The sequence below is a fragment of the Ceratosolen solmsi genome, unplaced genomic scaffold (assembly GCF_000503995.2).
Source record: "Ceratosolen solmsi marchali unplaced genomic scaffold, CerSol_1.0 scaffold61, whole genome shotgun sequence".
Taxonomy (NCBI): Eukaryota; Metazoa; Arthropoda; class Insecta; order Hymenoptera; family Agaonidae; genus Ceratosolen; species Ceratosolen solmsi.
In genome coordinates, this window is record NW_011948435.1 from 3,779,864 (window position 1) to 3,802,698 (window position 22,835).

At 28.7% G+C, this 22,835-nt stretch overlaps 1 protein-coding gene across 1 annotated transcript in view; it reads left to right on the forward strand.

Annotated features, from left to right (window-relative positions):
- Positions 1-22,835, forward strand: part of Ddr (discoidin domain-containing receptor 2) — a 126,225-nt gene that overhangs the window by 53,367 nt on the left and 50,023 nt on the right. Inside the window, exons 4-5 of the mRNA XM_011503040.1 lie at positions 8,517-8,664; positions 13,099-13,278. Of these exons, the coding sequence (XP_011501342.1) occupies positions 8,517-8,664; positions 13,099-13,278 (328 nt within the window). The remainder of the gene's footprint in view (positions 1-8,516; positions 8,665-13,098; positions 13,279-22,835) is intronic.

Genomic DNA, 22,835 nt, shown 5'->3' on the forward strand with positions numbered 1-22,835 from the left:
ATATATATATATATATATATATAGATATATATATATATACGTACAGAAGCGCTCGCGCATACACGAATACACAGAGAGAGAGAGAGAGAGAGAGAGAGAGAGAGAGAGAGAGAGAGAGAGAGAGAGAGAGAGAGAGACGCGCGCGCACGGGCGCACTGTAATATATGTGTGCATTTACATGTATATACATACATGCATACATATAGTTTCAACTTTAAAATCATATATTTCAAACGGAATAGTGTTTTGCAATCGTAAATTCTTAGTATAATTATTTTTACTCTTATTTAATTTTGTATATCATTAAAAAATACTTTCACTGAAAATACCTTCTAAATGCTGGATATATTTAAAAGAAACTAATAAATATGCTAAGGTACAGAGAAGTTTTAATTAAAGATTTTACTACACTCTAATTTCAGAGAATTTATTCATTTGAATTACATTTTCAAAATTAATTATAATTAAAAGTACTTTAATGTAGTAATAATGCTTATGTATTTTGGTAAAGGAATTATTATTTTTTATTGACAGAATATATAAATTAATATAAGTTCATCGTGCAAAGAAGATAGAATATATATTTCAATTGTGTAAAAGAAAATTTTAATATATTTTTCAAGTTTTCAATTTTTCAATCTGTTTTATTTTTTAAATAACATTATGATCATTAATAATTATACGCCCTTTGTTCGTATTACTCACATAAAAAAAAAAATTTAAGAAAGTTACATATTAAATCTCTTATAAACCTAAATACACTATTTATCCAACAAAAGATTTACTCTTCATAATTAAAAAAGTTTCATAATGAATTAAAAATATATCTGTTCAAACATTAAATATATTATCAATAAGTATTTTACATATTAAAATTTCATAATTAAATCATTGCAGTAAGATAGTTTCCTAAATTGAAATACTAAATTGTACATTTATAAAATACGGAGTAATTAGTTATAATGATTGTGTGATGTAATCATTTGAAATCAAAGATGTAAGGTTTTACAAAGAAGGCTCTTACTCATGCGATAATTAAGGACTTAGTTCAGCGATAAGATGCTTAAACGTCGAACAAGCAAAGTTTCAAAATGAGCATCAGCCAAAATATACACAACAAGAGTGTACGTATATTTGTATGGATTAAGAGGAGGGAAAAGCGGGAAATAAAATATTTTTTTGGCCATATTCCTAGATATTATAATCGATAATGTATGGTATGGAATATATTATGTTGTTATTACAAAGTAACAACATATGAATGACCGTACGTAATTTCGGGTACATGACAATTATTTTACCATTATAATGTAATAGACATTTCTTAATGAAATTCTCCATTAAATTGAATATTTACAACTTCTTTAACATATCAATTATTCATAGACATTTATTTTATTCCATAATATTTTTCTTACATATATACATACACTTATAGTATACAACATCAAAAAACCTCAATATACTTGTTCATAGTTTTTTGGTATTTTAGATAGACTTTATCCAAGTGCAATAAAACGAGTTTCTAAGGTATTTATTTTTATTTATCTGTCAATTCACCCATCTCTTCCACTTTCCATTAAATTTCTTACGATTTCTAATTCATTGTTTCTCTCTCTATTTCTTCTTTAATTTTTTTTCTATTCTTTTTTGGTCAATGCCATCCAAGCCCATTGTAGTCACTCTTTTCTATTATAATTATTTAATACTTTTTCTCTGTTTTTTTTTTTCCCATTTTATTTGCAAATCTTATCTGAAATTGCTATTGCTTAGATACTTGGTGCTTACTAACGAAGATGAAATTTCTTTTACTAGATATTAGATACATATTCATATTTCTTAAGGGTAGCGCATGTATCCTGTCTCATACCATATGAATAGTCGAGTAAAACCTCTGTTGCATCTTCAACATTTAAGTTCAAAGGTGCATGATCGTAGGCATTGAAAACAGAGATCGAGAGAGAAATCAAGTAACTAATTGATAATTCAATAAAGCATATTGAATTATTAAATAAATTTGGAATATGTTATGCAATAAGCTCGAGATGAATTATTATATTCGTATAATATTTGTTTTAAAAATTAATCAACTAATTTATACATTATTTAAAAGATTATTATCCATTTTCTCTCTGATTATATATATTCTTAATCAACGTTTTTATATGAGTATTTTGCATATTTTAAATATTATTTCATTAATACGATTCACCTCGTACCAAATTCTAACTAAATGTGAAATTTATAATTAAAAAAATTTTTTAATCATTTCTCAAATTTAACGTATTATTATGGTAAATAATAATATATTTGTAACGACAATACTTTTACTGAATTTATGATCAGAAACGATGGAATTGGATTGCTATTGTCAATGATTTTCTACAAAAATTCGAGTAATTAAAAAATATTTTATATCATGTTTTAATACATAAACTATTCCTTGCTTTAAAGTATTTAATGAAAATCAGTACTGGAACTAATTACTTTATCAGATTTAGCAAATTAAAGTAATATAATATAAGTATTAACTAAGCAAATAAAAAATATGCAAGATGAAAATGAGAAAGTTATAAGAAACAAGACTAAATGATGCTTACAAGGAGATTCTAAAAAATAAAGACCCGAATCACTAAAAGTAGTCGAGCTGCAATTACTGCATTAACTCTGTCGAGTTTATTTAACAGCAGAAAAGAACTTTTCAATTTATTTTTCAAAGCCTTGAATTTTCTGATTATCAGCAGTATTTTTCTTGCGCTTAATTTTTACCGTAACTTTCAATCATAATTTCAATTCAATCATATTATTTTTTATTTTAATAGTTTCTCCCGTAATTACTTATATAAGAATATTCAGGTTATTGAATTTTTTTAATATTTGATCGATTTCATTTTGTAATTTAATTGATGGGTCAAGATAACTCTTACTCGATGAAAAAAAATAAAAAAAAAAAGTCAACAATTTTGTTTATAAATCCAAGGTCATTAAACAGTTCATTGTATGAAAAATATTTGTATATAAATTTATATTATAAAAATGACAATAATTCATTTCATATAAGATTCACACTACTTTACATAATATTATTTATAATATTATCTTAGTATTAGATATCTGAATAAAATCTTGAATTAATATTAATGCATTACAATTTTTTTAATTTTAATTTTAAGAAAATTTCTATTTTAATATTAGTATTTATCAGTCGCAAAATATTTTTTTGCAGTTATTCATTTATATTTATTTTCCTTTCATCAATAATTAATTAAGATTATAATTATTAATTGTCTACATATTTCTAATTTGAAATAACCAATAGAAGATATTTATAGATTTCTAATCCGTATGATTTATTTATGATATATTTTTTCTTCAAAAAGTTTTATTCAGGTACGGTCAATCGGAGTAGAATCATGCTAATTCCAAAAAAATAACAAATTTACGCAATAATGATATGATGTCATAGTTAGAAAAAAAAGGAATAGCTATAAAAATTAGACCCTTCTAAATTAATATTGATTATCACGAAAGCGAAAAAATCATTATTGCAATTTAGAAATAAAATTTCATTATTATATCAAGCAAACGTTATTATCTATTTTATATGTAATTGATATATATATATATATATATATATATATATATATATATATATATATATATATAATAGAGCAATAATTAGTCTCCTTAAAATACTTTAAATGTCTTATCAATATAACTCAGGTATTGCCAATTACCGTATTACTGTAATTATGGGCTTTTATCATTAAAGCTACGCTTATAAACTATTCAAATATTCAAGTTTTAAAATTACTTCAAGTTATTCTTCCAAACCTATTGCTATTAAAATAATGGAATAATTCAATCCTACTTCATTACAATTCTAGCTTCAATTATAACTAGTGTACAAGTCATTTAAATTTGAAAAATTCGAAATTAGTAGAAAAACCAACCTCCATTTCAGCCGCAAACAGATTAGAGCGTCACCTCATTATATGTGTGGGTGGGTGAGCCACGCGAGTGTTTTAGGTTGAGAGAAAGAGCACGCACAAAGTAATTGCGGTTACGTGGATATTTAAGAAAATTGTACCATACCATGTAAGCATGTACTTGATGACTACATATATAGTCTTTTATCAAACTTTTGAAATTTTTTTTTATACAACTGTTTTATCCATAATACTTTCTATTTATATACTTTTTACTACGTCTTCAACTAAGTTTTGCTCCTTTTATACGATGAAATACGTCTAATGAGATATATTAGAGTCAGGTGACTTATATTTATGCCATCTTAACAGCAGCTGTGCTTTACTACTACGTTTTATTTTATTAATATATTCTTGAAACATTCATTCATGATTGTATACCATTTATGAATTTTAACATGCGTGTGTTAGTGAGAAATCTTTGGAATTCATTGAACTTTCCTCTTTCCTATTTTCTCTTAAACCTATGCATTTCCAGCACTGCGTATTATTATTCAGTGAATTCAAGAGCTTTTAATAAATAAGGTTTGTGAATTAAAATAGATGATATTTTCAAGTCTTACAAAATCTTTTATAAACTATTAAATTATTGGTATGATTATTTTGCGAAGTCTTGAGATTGTCATGATGAATCTTAATATAACTGATGGAGAATGTAGCGTTCATCGTATAAGCTTGAAATATGATAAAGCTATAATCTTGAGAGGTAAACAGTATGTTTTTTAAAGTACAATGAAAATTTTAAGTTAATTAATTCGTATTATATAATAAATTATAATTGAATGTTCCCCAATTTTAACGATCAAATCTCCTTTCAAATTACAAACAATCTATTACTCTTATGTGATTGAGGTATTTTAACCGGTACGTTCTTTCTAGTATTGATCATCGTGATCTCCTATTTATATATACTTCCTTGGTTGATTAGAGTTAGAAGTAAACAGCATACGATCAGATGCTGAGCCAAAAGCGATAATACTTAGATGTTATTTCTCCTGCGATCTGAACTACACGATAAGCCAAAGAAGCCTTGACGCATAAACCGTTTAAATAAGACCATTAAAACCCTTAAGTAATAGAATTTGAATTATATGATGCTTAAATTGAATAAGGCTTGAATTTACGTCCTCGAGTGGTACTAGCAACAGCGCGGCTATAGTTGTGATACTCTAAGCAACATAAGGGAAACAGGCTTCTCTGTTCTCTATTTGCGTATGGTTCGGTTATTGTAATACTTGTGCATGTTGCGAAGAGACGAAGACGATAATTGGAATGATGTTTGAAATATAGGAAGAGCGATTAATTTAAATTACCTACCAATTACAAAGCAATTGCCGGTGTAATAAATGTCTCGATTGCACGAAAGTTTTCAAATTCATATGATTTTTCTGCTGTATGCAACGTAGCCGATAACTGATTTATACACTGATTTAATTGTTTTATCGAATTAACGAATGCGAAAATTATAGGAATTATTTATCATCTCATGGCTATAACTAATTTTTCATAAAAGCAATAACAAATTTTTTTAATACACTATGGTGAACTAACTGTATATAACATTCTACGTATCTTTTATTTTATTCTATATTTTGCATCATACATTATTGATAATATCGATATGTAATCTGCATAAATATAGTGATGGAATATGAATGACCTTCGTCTATCATACGCGTCACTTTTCGCAGAGGTTTTGAAATAAAATTTTCTAGAGTTATATATTTTAAAATGTTATTTGTAGCAATTTATTTATTCCCTACTACGTAGAGAACAAAGTTAATTATTAAATTTTTATAAAAATTTCTTTACGATCATTATAAAATTACATGCGCTTAATTAAAGCATTAGGGAATCAATTTAATTCACATTAAAGCGGCTATACATCAAGGAAAAATATTTACTGAAAAATATATCGAAGTATGTAAATGTCGTATAAACGTTCTATTAATATCTTTTTTCACTGGTGATTTTTCAAGTGTAACCTAGAAATAAAAGTAGTCGATCTAAACAAGTATACTTAGTATATTTTTATTTATATGCTGGTGTGTAAATTTGCAAACGAATTCAGAAAAAACTTCCTTAAAAAGGTTTACCGAAGACATTTATTTTACGAACGAAAAATAACTTTAGAAAATAGAATTTACGTTCTTAAACATATACACTTGTGTGTTACGTACAATATTATTTGGAGTCCATAAACAGCAAAGAACTTTCTTATACAAAAAGTTTTGTATTCAAATTTTGTAACATTTATCATAAAAGAACATATTTATAGTGATACTTATAGTCATTGACTTTTTATCATCATTTTTATTTGTACGAAATTATTTTTAAAACTGGTTAAAAAATTATAAAAGTATTTGTAAAAGGCACATTCTGCATCTTTCTCTATCAATTGCTTATTATTGCTTTAAGTGAATTTTATGCAGGGGTACATATAATTTGGTCAGAAAAATATTTACACAAAGATCACAAATATTATAATAGTTGAAAAGAGCTTTTCATTAAAAATAGTTTTGAATGAAATAAAAAGTAATTTCTTACTTAATTCATACAATACATATCATTAGAAGATTAAACACTAACTAAACTCGTATTAATTACATGTATTATCTCTGTTTATTATCCAGGTTTATGAAATTTACATCATTCGAAATCATAGAAAACATAATTTCTTTTAAATTTAGATTAGCATATTCAATTAAATGTACGATTAATCTACAAAGTTCATGATGTTTCGAAGCGAAGAATTTAGAATTTATACAGAAAAATTTGATCTAGTATTATATAATATATCTTACTCACCTAAGTAATGTCACAGATACAGGTGTTATTATTCATTCGTAGATAAAGCTGTAACTTAATATTTCAGAAATTATTTAACAAACGTTTTACTAGGATCTATATAAACATAAACGAAATTCTACTTTTCAAATTAAAAGTAGAGGTAGACTAATACTTCTAAAAACTTTTACCCAATTTATGATATTAAACTTTAGTAATTTATATTTTGCTGAGCATTAATTTGTTTCTTATATTGTCTTAAAAAAAAAAAAAAAAAAAAAAAAAAAAAAAACCTAACTCTACAACAAGGCGACAAGATTTATTTAACATAAACTACTCTACGATTCAATGCAATTACATGAATATATTATAAATATATATTATATGATTCAATAATGTATTATCTCATAAATGAGTAGGAATTTTGAATTTATATCATAAATTTATCCTATTTCTTATTACTGATACTAACTTCATAATTATTATCATTGTTAATATATTTTTATTATTATGGGTAAATTAAATGTATGAAACAGTCAAAATAAAATTGATTTTTATTGAGATATACAACGGCATATGGAAAAATTATTGAAAGTATGAGAAAAAAAACTAGGGGCAGCAGTAAAACCAATCAGAATCAAAGCTTAAAAAGTGTGTGGAAATTTAATGCATGAATTTGCATTTAGAAAACGTAATATTATCCTTCATCTCTTTCTCTCGTGCATTAATAAGATATAAGACAGAGATAGAGATAGAGACAGAGACAGAGATAGATAGGTAGAGTAGATTAGATATAGAGACTAGATAGAGAGGGGGGGGGCGAATACGATACGAAGCGTTACGATCTCGCTACTTACAAGTTTTTTGCGCACAAAAAAATGCAATAAAAAATACCCAGTCGAATTTGTGATGACCTCTGTCTATACACTATCCTATATATATATATATATATGATGATTGTTAGTTCGATTTGTGGCTAATAATTAGTGAGATTTCTTCGGTCGGTACAATGTTATAAATTTGTCATACTTCAATCGCTCTTTTAGCTATCTTGAAAGTTTGATAAGTCCTGGCTATTTCGACTACTTTTCCAGATTATCTCTCCCTTGATATTCCTTGGTCCATAAAATTTGGCGAACATGGAATGGATACATTATAGTAGCTTCAGTGGGCATTAGCCATGAAGAAAGAAATTCTGTATTTTTGATTAATTGAAGAAGCTTCGTTTAATATTGTTTTCACACGTTAATGTGTATTGAATAGGAGAAGGATTTTTAGATAATAACTTTGGAAAACAGGAATATTTTGCACATCGGATTATATATATTGATTTAAACATCATTTTGATTTCTAATTATAACCGCTGGTGATATAAATAAATATTCATTTATGTAATTTTACGTAATTGTCAGAATATTATGTACAATATAATGTCCGATAATCCTATCAATTATTGAAAATATTTAATACATTTTAAAAATAGATGTTTTTACAAAAATACCCATAATATACATTATATCGTTAAAATGATATAAATATTAAATCGTCTTCATATTATTTTGAAAGTTAAAATAGCTCCTTATAAAGAAGAATTTCACCTATGATGCAAATTCAATTCAATCATTATATAACGAGTATCGACCTGCGTGTGACGTACGTCAAAATCAATTTTCTCAAGACAAACAACTTTGCTTGGTCTCTCGTATTCTCCAACTACGCTCCTATATATTTTGGTTACAGTTGCTGGTAGGAAACGACAATCCACAAACGGAAAAGGAACAAGTCTTCGATCCACCTATCCTGGCGGCCCGAATACGTTTCATCCCCTACACATCACACATCCGCATAGTCTGCATGCGAGTCGAACTTTACGGCTGTCCTTGGATCGGTAAGTGAAATTTACGATTTGGACACTTCGTACGACGAATAGGCTCTCTTCTATCCTCCCGCTCTTTTACATTTTTATTTTTCTCATGTCGTGGCCTTTCATATTCTTTGTACGTATTCGCGGAAACGAGAGAAATACCGCGTAACCAAAAATTTTTACCTTTTTTCTAATGTTACATCACATAGATAAATTACAGTTATATAGGTAAATGTATATCATAGATTTTTGTTCGTTATCGCAATTTTCATTACTTAATGGTAATTATTAGTAGTTATTAGTTATTAGTATATAAACTATTTCAAAATTGTTAAACATAACACTTGCCAAAATAATTGTCAAATTCAATGACTTGAATGGATGAACGAAAATCTGTATACAAAAATGATTGATAAAATAGTATAGATCATTGAATATATGCTGAAAAGTTTTAAGTTAGATTATTTTACGTCAAACTACACGTATAAAGGTGGCCAGCGTATATTACATTTGCAAGTCATAGTCTCCTAAAATTAATGTATCAGATATATTTCATATATAAATCTATTGAATAATGGTATTTTGTTATTGTAATAAAAAAAAATCAATTTATAAAGAAATTATCCTTTGAATATCAATATTTAGCTTAAGATATTGCAATGTTTACATCAGCTCTCTAGAAGATGTACAAATATACGTGAATATATATATATATATATATATATATATATATATATATATATATATATATACGTGTGTGTGCGTGCGCGCGCGCGTGTGTACAAATGTATGGACTTTGCTCTTACGGAGGCTACGAAGTGCGAGTAATACGCGATTTACGAGATACATAACAGAAGGAAATAGAAACAGATATCGAAAAAGATTCCAGCATTCTGAGAAACGTAAATTACTTTATCCATTGTGCTTCTCCCTTCCGACCTGCGTTCTTCGTATCTTTTTTATGGGCCCGAACCGATTTTTATTGCATCGCGGATTGTCCTTACCAAAGTGCATTCGACTTAGATAATAAAGATTAAATGAGACGGGAGGGGAGGAGATAATGTGCAATGGAAAAGAGAATGGAAAAGCGAGTAGATAGTTGATTTTGTGAAGGTAGCGAAGAAATTTTGAGAATCTCGTTATGTTCGGTAAATTGCTTGGCCAATTTTAAATATAACTGTCATACCGTAGAATGCTACTGCCGAAACGAAACCTTAACATTATCTTAATTGATTTTCATATAAGCGTAAATTTGAATATTAAGCTGCAGAAATTCGTGGACCGAGAGGTAGGCGGAAATTAAAAATTAAATTACGTGCTTCAAATTAATTTTGTACGGAGTAAGTCGCAAGGCAATTCTAACGACACTCATTAAACTCGACAGAATTTAACTTGTCCGACAAGCCAAGTTACGTCCTCATTACAGTTAGATTGACCCAAGTATCTCAGAACTCTCTAGAGCCAAATATTTTCGTCTCAGACTGTAAGTGTGTTTCCATATTTGAAAATTCATTCGACAAAATTTATTCCACATTAAGTTACATAGGAGTGACAAGGCCCAACCACCCTTACGAACAAATAATATTTATCACTATCTGCCTCGTGCGTTACAGCGTTACAGTGTATTAGCGCGAGGGGATAATAAAAGGAGGATGAAACTTTTGTTCCAGCCTAATAGAATCCATTAATCTTCTTAAGTACAATTTAAAAATTAAATCATACATTGAATAGGGCACGGGTATATTCGATGGTACGTTGGATACTGTAAAGAATAAAGCATTATGCATAAAATATTATCAGAGAGAGAAAGAGAGAGAGAGAGAGAGAGAGAGAGAGAGAGAGAGAGAGAGAGAGAGAGAGAAGAATAATCCGAGTAAAAATAATACAAACAATAGTTGAAGCCGAAGGGGATTTCCAACGAGCGAACTTAATCATCGCCGCCTTGTCGCTCGTTCCCCCGGCATTCACGCAATCGTTACTTTGCATTTCAGCCTCCGCGCCGGATTGCAAGCGCACTGCGGCATTTACCGGTCAGAAGCACAGATGGTTGCGCGAGTCTCGTCCCCGAGCTTTCAGGTGCCGGAACAACCCAGACGCGCTCGCCCGTTACTGGTTACGAGGGGCCTCTGCCACCGCCACCGCCACCGCCGCCGCTCCAGACTCTAGATTAATGTAGACCCAGCTGCGTACCCGCCGACCGATCATAAATTTCCTCTAAATTAATTTCGAATAGATGGCTCGATACTTGGCTCGCGATTCTTCGGAAAGCCGGCAAAGAAATGGCATTACCTCGCGCGGCCCATTGAACAGCCGAAACGGTTGAGTTGGCAAAGACAGGGCGACTGTCACTCAACAATTCGAATCGCGAACTATCGTCGTATTAACCAATGGCGAACAATTTACCTCCCGTGTGAGATATATCGTACGCTTTTCCAGGCAAATAATATTTTCCACTGACCCTTGCTATCCCTACCATTTTCATTGTCTTAAATTCTCGGACGACTCCCCATTGCACAGCTTAAGCGACACTTTTCCCATCGATGTATTACGTTTCACGATGTTACGCTCAACTTCTATCCTTCAACTATCCCATCTTATTTCAATAAAATTTCGCATCTCAATTAATGATAATGTAAGCATCGTTTTTATCTCTAAATACACATATATATATATATATATATATATATTTGTATATAGTATTATTAAAAAAATATAAACAATTCATGAACAAAGATATTAAAAGTTCCACGTTGTATTTATTTCACTAATGATAGACAAAACATTGTGTTTTAAAATTCGATGACAATTTTATTTTATATAAATGATCCTCTTTCTGCTAGGTTAAAATTATAAAAAAAATTTTTCTTTAGAATTTCATGAAACGTAATAACTTAAATTAATGCCAATCTATTTAAGTATCGATAAAAATGATAAATGTATCGTTCAACAATTATTTTAAGCACGAAATCAATTATATTCTGAGATTTAAATATATGCATAAAAAAGATTATATATTACGATTTCATTAAGTTTTTCAAAATTTACATTTATAATATATTTATACTATATTATAATAGATAATTCACGCATTTAAATCCTACATTTTGTTGGGAGTATTTTAACACTTCTCTATAGTAATAATCACTATTATGATATTAGCGAGATATGTGAATTTATAATGAAACTGTTCTTATTAAAATTAAAAATAAAATGTAGAATAGCTCAGTTTATATATTATTCTACAGATCGTATCGTTATTATTATCGTACGTCGAAGCTAAATTCAGCTTAAAGTCTGCAAGTTTTGAAGTGTATCTTTCATTTAAATATCAACGAGAGTTCGTATAGATTTGTTATAATTCATCTCAGCCTTTGAAATGTGGAAATCATTGGAGCACCGAAAATGTATATTAGATTTAGTATTTCGTATAAAACGCCGGTTAAAAGAAAAGAAAAAAAACAAAGAGAAGAGAAAAGTTAAATTTCAACGGTCTTTTACGAATGGATGTGGGAACAAAAAAAAATTCATACAGTCTATATTACGCGCAAATTTAGAATTGAGAATATTCGTAAATTATTATTTTCACAAATTTTATTGCTACATTTTTTGTAATATATTATTGTAATAACAAATTAATCCTACGCTCTCTAAATTGCAATTGAAATTCAACATATTTGAAACTGTCTTAAAATATACGTGATTCATTTGGCGGCGGCAGCTTAGTTAAATGAAATGAAATGTCGAATACGTTTTACAGATAATATGAAATTCGTATGAACGAATGTTTAAAATCATAAGATCATAATTATCGGATAGAAACAAAGCCTAGAAACATAATATTTCCAAAGATTTAAATAAATGTATGAGACTTCAATAATTTAGATACAAAAGCATGAGAAAATTGATTTCAATAGTAATAAATTATAATGGCACAAATCATTTTATTCTTTTGTAAAATATATTTCATAGAAAATATCCTTTTGCATATTAATGTTAATAAAGTACTTTCCTTTATTGAGAATAAACAAGCCTTGGTGAAGCTGTCTTTTCATAATCTCTTTGTATTTAATAAAATCAATATCATTTACATAATTTATTTTACGGCTGAGTAGCGCATTTGCAAAACCAAACAGTTATTGAATAAGATTGAAGTAAAATTTGATTTCGAAAAAGCTCAAGAACAACTCGTTTTCTTCAATTCGGCTAAATTGGAATTTCAAAAACAAGGAAAAAGTCGAAGAAAAAACAGAAAAGCAGAAAATCGTTTTATTCAAGCGAAGGACAGTTTTTACGTATACTATCTATCTATCTATCTATCTATCTCTCTCTCTCGCGCGCGCGCGTATCCTGCAAGAGCTTCTATAATTCTGTAAAAGCTCTTTTGTCCCACACTTTTTCTTCTAAGAATATTTTTTGTTAAACAAGCCATAATAGTTAGTTTTTTTTTTTCTTTTGTAGATGGCTTGACATCTTATGCAATGCCGCAAGGGGTGCAACGTGGCTCGGAACTTGATCTAACGGATCGCACCTACGACGGCACCGAGGAAACAGGTTTTCTTAGCAAAGGTTTGGGACAACTCGCGGATGGACGTAGGGGACCCGATAATTTTAGATCGGATATTAATGGTGACGGCAAAGGTAAGTTATTTTATTTTATTCTCATTTTAAAATGTTTTTATTGCTTTTGCTTTACGTTTATTTTTTTCATTATATACCTATACTATTTAATTTTCCAATATCTATATAAGTTATATAACTACTAATTATTTATATATATTTTTATAAAATATAAATTTATTAATTAATACTCCAACATATTATATCTTCTTTAAATTACAATATTAATAGATAGTCATAAATGAACTAATGTCTCTTTTCCACTCTCTGCCTCTCTCTCTCTCTCTCTCTCTCTCTCTCTCTCAACAAATATTTCTCTATAACATAATAAGTACTTTTTATATCGAGTTCTAATTCAACTGTTTCTAGATTGATTATCTTGTACATTAACCGTATAGTTTTATATCGATAAAATTATATATAAAATTTCGGTTAAAATAACAATAATAAATTTAATCGTCTGTATGAGTCATTAACCATTAATATTAAAGATTAATGATATGAGTAACTGATGATGTATTTCCAAGTGTCATATTTCATATATATATATATATATATATATATATATATATATTGTTAATTAAGATACTACGGATATAATAGATTTCTTGATGCTACACTAATCATACAGTAAATAAATAAATAAATCGGATTAGAAAAAACGTAGTAGATAGGACCGTGTTAAAAAATTTTCAATTAATCTATATAAAAGTGTCGGATGAATCTCGAGATAAGCAATTTTATAATGGCTTTGCTGAAAGAGTACTTCTTAAGGCGAATAGAATTCTGAATTCGTAAGATGATTAATTATCCATCGTATCGTAATCGATTGAATTTGTGACGTGACCTACGGTGTTAAATAAATGAGTAATCGTATTACAGTTGTGATCAAAATTAAAATATAAAATCTGACGATATTTCGCAGTTATTTTATATATATAGACTTACTGAGAAATTTGATGGTGAATCACTCGATTGTCAAATAAGAAATGCATGCCATTACGGTGAGGTTGACATTTTTGATTTTTGAATGACTCTAATCGTTTCGTACACACGAGTCTTCACTTTTTGAAATATCAAATCGCAGTTTTTCGTGTACTAATATACTTATGATCTATTTAACCTAATTGATACAGTTTTTATGCATGTAACCGTTTAATATTTTAGACTACAATAGTCCATGACAGAGCCTCCCGTTTCAAATCACCTGATATTTGAAAATAAACTATATATTTTCTATTTTATAAATATAAAGAATTTTCTTTATCGAAACTTACAAAAACGATTAAGGAGGCAAAAAAAAAAAAAAATTAATTTTGTTATCATTATACGTAGATGTCAATCGATTCATGATATTAGTCGAGTTTATTTATATTATGTATCTAAAAGTAGATGGAAATTTCACGTTAATTAAAAATACATAATTATGGCCAAATTGTGCTTAGCTTAGGCGAGTAGTTCATTCGATCGACCGTGCAATGGTAAAACAGAGAACACAAGATAGTATTATGTATTTTGAGCTTACTCGATTTCAATCACCTACTATAGGCATTTCCCGATGTACAAAACAGGCTACCAAGGCATCTATGATACATCGTTTGAAGATATTGTAGCCACCTGGTGGTTTAATCCCCGTATTATTTTTTCCTACTTCTACTTGAGAGCATATATACTGTCGCCTTATCTGTGCACATCTCATCTCATCCGAATGACAATCGCCATTAAATATACCAGAATTTTACCATAATTATATTATTATTCCAACTAAATTTTATATTTCATTAATCATATTTCAATATAACATTCCACCGAATAATTAATATCAATAAATTATTTAATTTAATAAATTGGGAAATATATGTTAAACCATACTTTTACCCTCTCACTTTAATTGGCTTTTAAGCTCACTCACAATCGCGGGTCCTCGGCATCGGATCCGTTTACGATTAAAAATCCCCTAATCTTTTAGTTTGAATATATCTTAATTAGAATGCATATATCTCCCGCTTCAACATGAAATAATAATTTGTAATTTTTTTTTTCATTTTTTTTTTTTTATCAAGTATATACCCGTAATAAATACTGTATTTTGTTTTAATATCTTTAAATATATATGAATACTTTTTTTTTTTGTTCTCTTCATATTATACTTTTATCTTTATTTATTACTTAAGCTTTATTGTTCCTCACACGTACATCACACACAGTCACATATAAAATATTTTTAAACAGCCATGGATATAAATGCATAGAATCCGTTAATAATATTTTTTCAACTATGTAAGAATGTTTTTATTTCATTCGATGGAATATATTCATTAAAAATTAGAGTTCATCACAAACAAGAATATTATGTATTTATTACACTGTTTATTAAATTTAAGTTCAAACTTATATAATTAAAAAATAATTTAAATATATTAAGGTATTACATTCGTTTAAATAGGCTTATTACATTTATATTAATATAGTTTATATAATTTATATAATTAGTTAAAATATTCCATATATGCAGTCTCATTATAATGCCTATTAAATTATAAGTAAAAATTATTTTTTACATAATAAAAGTATAAGAATATCAGTAGTATAAATTACATTTGTTCAAATTACAGTATATATTTAATAACTTTCAATTACTATGATGTTCATAAGAGATTAGAATTATTATTGTTACTAAATTATTATCAAGTTAATTTAATCTATTGTGAAAATAATTAGATCATAAACTAATTAAGAGTGTTATTTAGATGGAACGTATAAAGCAAGAGTTTACAATTATAAAATTATATTTGTGTTCGATATGATGTAGATTTTATTGGCTCAAACTGACAATGTTGCTTTAATAATTAATAATTTTCCACCCGCGCTGGTCAAATGCAAATGCTCGGGGAGAAGTTAAGTGGACTTGTTTTTCAAAGATTTATTTTACAATTTATAAAACAATTACATTATTCATGTATTGGATGCGTCTCAAGTTTAATTGTAAAGATGCGATTTCTTGTGACGGATGTTTCACTACAAATGATGATCCTCGAGTCATGGACACGGACTGGACTTTGTGTACTCACAGTGATACGGTGACCTTGATTTGATCCCACAGGAGGGTTGATGTATGATCTTCCTTCTGGTCAGTGGATCACTTAACAAAAACTTGGTCACTAGTTTTCACCGATAAATGAGAACTGATTCCTACTTGGCTACTCCACGCGGACTTGGACAATCGCAACGTCGAAAAAAGTATTTTTGGCAGCAGCGCCTTCGATTGGCGGGAGACTCATTCCTTTCCAGAACTTAGCGACGTTGCCGGCGAAGGGGTTAGGGGAGGGAGGTGTTGTTGGTAAAACGTCTTCGTTTGGCCTATGCAAGTGGCAACGCGTGGATATGCAAACGGCAACAATGTATGCGTAAGTGATGTCTCGTGACATTGAGGGCATCGAGGACACACGAGGATTGGCCGATGTCGCACGAGTTGGATTTCTCGTTACAAACGAATTTTAGGAAATATTTTTCAACTCGATTGTTTATATATTTCTCTCACTCTTGACATATTCTCGCATAAACAGACTCGGCGCGCTCTTGCTAGCAAATGACAAAGGTCGGTTAATGCACTTTTTAACCTTTTCAAATTCAAAAAATTTTCAAAAGATAATATAATTAATATGTAGCATACATGAAATATACAGAAAACAGTATCTTGTATTTTGTTAAGTATATGGGGTTTAGTAAATGTCTGATGTTATCTTTCGCACAAGATTTCAATCTATTGCAATTCGTATTTTTCTCTCTTGATTCATCAAAAGCTCAGATGGATGCGATTAATTTGTACGTCTTGTAAGTTGTAGTTGATTATCGCTTTTTGATAATTAATAAACAAAATTGTTAATTGTTCTACAACTCATCTATGTCATGAATTTTAATATAGATTATTTTAGTTTTTCTTATAGCTATGCCATTCCCATATAATTCGTGTTTTCTTGTGAACTAAAAAGAATAATTCAATAATACATATATGATTTTATTAAAAAATATTTAACTTTTGGGGCAAATTTACTCGGAGTAAGTTTACTATGAAGTTTCGTATGATATTTATCATCTTTGTGCTCATTATATTTTATAACTTTTTCGTATAAAGTCTCCTACATATAATATTAAAACTAATAATATAGATTAATATTTACATATGATCGCAAATCATTATTCATACTATATAATTTCATCGGTTTGAAAAATTCAGTTCAAATATTTATAGCCACGAAATATTTTCAATAAAACAATCATAATATTAAATCCGAGCATAGATAATTTATTATGGTATAGATATTTAAAAGAAAAATTATTATCATTAATTGTTGTTCGCAAATAAATTTCGTAAATATCTTATTAAATTTTCTTCTACAATGTATGTACTATTGACTTATTTAAAGATATTCACCATTATTCTTAAAATTTAGCTAATTCAAAATATTGAGTAATGTTTTGAAGGAGAGTTACAGAGACAGTGACAAAGCAAAAGACAGATCACTGAATAATAAATAAAAATTAATTATTCTAAGATAATCAAACAATAATTTAATATTGTCATTCGATTGCTGGAGTATAAAAAATTGACCAACAATGCTGTATTCAACTTTAATAAAGAATCATAAAAATAGAAGGAATCAAATTGTCATATTTCTAACTTAAAATGATCTAATTTAAGAAAAAGCTATAAAATATTAAGGTATTGTCAGAAATCTTTAAATATCCTAAAATTTTAATTTTTAATAATTTCCGTTATCTCAAATGTTTATTAGTCGATGCTTATTAATTTTCATTTAAACGAGTTCTTTTTATAATAATTAAGCGCAATTATTCATAGAAATCAAAAACTGTAATCACTTAATTCTGTACAATTCTTTATATTTAGAAAAAAAAAAAAAAAAAAGAAAAAAAAATATTTATAGAGACAAATTTTTATCCAAATAACAAGCAAATTCATTAGCTATCATAATCGATAAATACGAATGAAATGATTGTCCCTTCACCCCGAAATTCCGAAATTAGCCCAAGCTGTGCACTACTTTGGATTGTAACGGATGTAATAGCGCCGCAGATTACGCATGCATTAGGGGAAATTCGTGTGCAATTCTAGGGAAGCAGCCAGTTCGGGGAAAAAAGCTTTGCGCTTGCGCATGTACTTTGTAAAAAAAAAAAAAAAAAAAAAAAAAAAAAAAAAAAACAGGACATAGGAATCGACACATGAGAAAACAGACATGTCGGATTTCTCCAAAGCGAATACTCTAAGCTAACAGACTCGTTGCGCTCGAATCTGCTTCGATTTACATACATATTGAAGTCGAGCTGCTTACCCGAGCAAATCCTCTCCCACTCCTTTCTTTCCATGTATTTTCATGCAGTCTCGGTTCTCCAGGCTGACTTGGAGTTTTTCTTTTATTAAAAGGAACTTAAGATACCGAGTTCGTTTTTTTCGTGTATTCTTTCATTTTTTTTTTCTTCTGATGAGCTGAGCCAACGATGTGGCTTTAATCTTATTTAAACAATGCAAAGTAAGCGCGAACCGAACATTGGTCTTACTTTAGAAATTTGAATCTCAGATTCCTACGAAGGAGTGAATGACAAGAAGTTTTTACGATAGCCTTTTACGGTACTTTTATTCCTCCAACGATTTCTGAATATTTATTAATTATTCGTATCCTAGGCGGCCGGATTAACGGAGCGCGATTAATTTCATAACTGTAGTTCGTAATTTTATAATATATAATTATCTATTATGTTACTGCAAAAAAAAAAAAAAAAAAAAAAAAAAAAAAAAAAAAAAAAAAAAATATATATATATATATTAATACTCGCTCTACTCATATTAATAAGCGTTATTCTTTTTTCAGCCCTTTAATTAAAATGCTTCTTTAATCTCGCTACTTGAAGATTACATGCGACTCATATAAGAATGTAATTACAAGTTTTAAAATTAAAGCAATACTTGCCGTGGTTAAGTAATAAAAGACAAAAGTGGTGAAAATTAAATTAAATATTCCATGCATGACTTACCATGAATTCAAAGGAACTTTGGTATATCTACAACTTCGAAATTTTACTTCTATCCGAATGAGCTATAAAAAGCATATAAAATTTTCATAAAGATACTTACTGGATCTTGATTATAAAAAAAAAAAAAAAAAAAAAAAAAAAAAAAAAAATGTTAAACACGCATAATGAAAACCATAAATATAAATATACAAATTATATATATATATTTAGAATAATTTAAGCGTGATTGACGCTGTATATTATCACTTAAAAAACAATCGCTCATCATGTTTGCCAGATTTTGTTTAAATCCCTCTACTTGTTGCTTGCTCCACTATTCATAATTTGGCTTTTCCTTTTTTTTGTTTAAAGTATAAATATTATAACGAGACACAAATAATGGAATAAAAAACGAAACATATACCTTGTACTTGTACTTTTCATTCAAAAGTACAGTCATTTACGTAAAAAATCTCAAACATGCTGATTTTGAATTTATTAATTTATTCCTTTTATCATCATCATCGTCATCACCATGATAATAATAATAATAATAATATTATAATAATAATAATAATAATAATAATAATAATAATTATTATTATTATTATTATTATTATTATTATTGTGATTGTTGTCATTATTAGATTAAGCTTCCTGTATAACAGTATTCGTAATGTTTATACTTTTAAATATAAGCTTCTTTTACGATGATAGTAAAATATATCTGGCGAATGGAAATAGAATAAAATGAAAAGAGAAAAAATTAACGAGCTAGTAAAAATAAAAATCTCATATAAAATTCAGTGACTGAATCTATTTGTAAGTCTTGAATAAAAAGATGCTGGAATTGTGGAGGTCCGTCGAAACGAGAAAGGAATTTAATTTGATAGATATTCGTAAGATGCAGTCGATATTGAAAGTAGCATAAATGTCGATAAGGAATGAATGAAACACTTTACCATCATTAAATATTATTAAGACTGTGTCATAGATGATATTATGTAATAAAAGAAATACTTAGACATACGAAAATGTCGGATAAACTGCTTGGCACTTGTTGCTTTGTATTTGTGATTGCCCGATATCTATATTTTCATCTCGCGTTTACATATGATCATACGAATTTCAAAAACTTGTAACTTTTAACGGTAAATTAATTGTTTTATTATCTGCGAATAATTAAATACAATTCTTGTATTTAATGTAAGTAATTGTACTGGGATATAAATATAAGATAAAAATTAATTCCTAGTGCATATTTAATTTAAATTATCATTTATTACGATAACTTCAAAAAAAAAAAAAAAAAAAAAAAAAAAAAAAAAATATTACGAGTACACCTATAATGGATTATATATGCAGTGGATGTGAAATAGCATTACAGCTATCACAAACGCCAAACTCTTTTTCGCCCTTTTAATTATTTGCTGACTATTCGGTAATAAATCCGTCTATCTGAAATCCCTTACTTTCACTTTATCAATTTGCTTATCTCCGATGCTCCGCCTCATTAGAGCCAGCTAATGAATATCTTGCGGATGCATGTGCGTGCACCCATGGCCCAAAAGGTGCTTCGCAGTTGCATCACCATCATGACGTCACAGATAAGTGAACTCACTCGTGAATGCGATGTGAGGCTGTCATGTGATAGAAGTGCGATAGTCGTGCTATAGACGCGGAAAGTGCAGCAGCCCATCGGGCGAATCGAGTCGCGTGGCTCGATGTCGGTGGGAAGGGGGCGGGTTGTGGGGAGACTGATGGGGGTTTGAGTGGGTGAAGGGGCCGAGCCCTGGCCTTTGCTGTGGCATTGACGCCGCTTAGCGCAAGCTCGAGTACTTTGCTAAATGCTTTTGTACAGCTTGCAGCGCTTTTTATTCTACTTTTTTTTTTTTTATTTTTTTATTTTTTTTTTTTGTTTGTTTTGTTTTACAAATCGCGATGCACAATCAGATGGACATTTATGGCTTTTTATCTTTTTATATTTTTAGAATTTCGATAGCTGGTGGTACCATACGCGAAGCCGAGAGTCCCATATGCTTTGGTAGGAGAATTTTTCATTTTTTTGTCGATATTGTTATAGCTCTATTCAGCAGGTTTTGTTGCCATTGTAACAGCTACTCGTAGTCTACGGAATCTTTTGCCAGAAATGGTTTATAATGCCTATCCACATGAATTTTAAAAGTAAATTTATAAAATATCTTCTATCTATGTTAATGCCTTATTCTTCTTAAATCTTGTTTTATAAGATATATGGGAGTGAATATATTGATACACATGGGAGTGATAAAGTAGCAGTCTGTACGGTAGTTGGTTAAGTGATATCCATAAAGAGTATGAATTATTCCATCGGACGTTTACGCTACATCGGACTTTTCTGAGCATATTCATGATTGATTGCGTTCCATGAACGAATGAAACGTGGACTAATTTAACGTGGACAACTTTGTTTATATGTAAAAAAAAGACACGTACTACATGTTCACCTGGAAAGATGTACTATTGTGAGATTCACTACTACATACTACAACGAGTAAAGCCAAGCTCATCCCTTTTCCATGAATAATGGGACCTATAATACAATTTCCACATACAAATCACTTCGTATCCATATGTATCCTTATAAGATTGGCTCGGTCCACCTATCTCTCTCTCTCTCTCTCTCTCTCTCTCTCTCTTACACTGTTATCCTGTTACCCTCTGGGCTGATTGGTACATTGAACTAAAATCTGATAATACATAGATCTTTTATAGCACATTTAATTGTCTGTTCAGTCTATTTTACTTTTTGAAATTATTTCAAAAACCTTTAATATTACATGAAATATAATAACCAATATTAATATTACTTGTTGAATTATACACATCATATTATAAATCAGTTTTTATTGGTATAAATTTGATTTAATTACATTTATTTTATATTATTTTGTTCAATTATGTAGATTGTAGTTTTTAAAATCTACTTTCATGGTAAAATTTATTAACATTAAATATCGACTTTACTCTTTGTTTAATTTGTATATCATTAATTGTTTATTTATTTTATTTTATCTATTATATTATTATTTATTCTGTATATTAAATCAAAAGTTATATATATAATTTCTACATATATTTATCTATATATTATATAGGGATAACTAAATTCTCAAATTACATCATAATTGATAATTGTTAAAAATCTTTGCTATAGATACGTTCTTAATACATAAAGATTGTAATTATTATTTTAATAGAACTTTAATTATTTCTTTCTGCAAAGTGTTATTTACTTTATTCTATATGAATCGAAAGAGTGGAATTAAGTGGAATTTCTGCATGTAAAATAGACCGATAATTCGAACGCTATTGTTCGAGATTGAGAAAATGTCTCATGTAATTTTTTGGGAAGAATACCAAGGGTCATAACTTTTAAAAAAAATTCTTCCACGCTCATCGGAGGCTCGGAAAGCGCAGTAAACGACCGTTGGTTTTAGCTAGCAAGAGCGCGCCGAGTCTGTTTATGCGAGAATATGTCAAGAGTGAGAGAAATATATAAACAATCG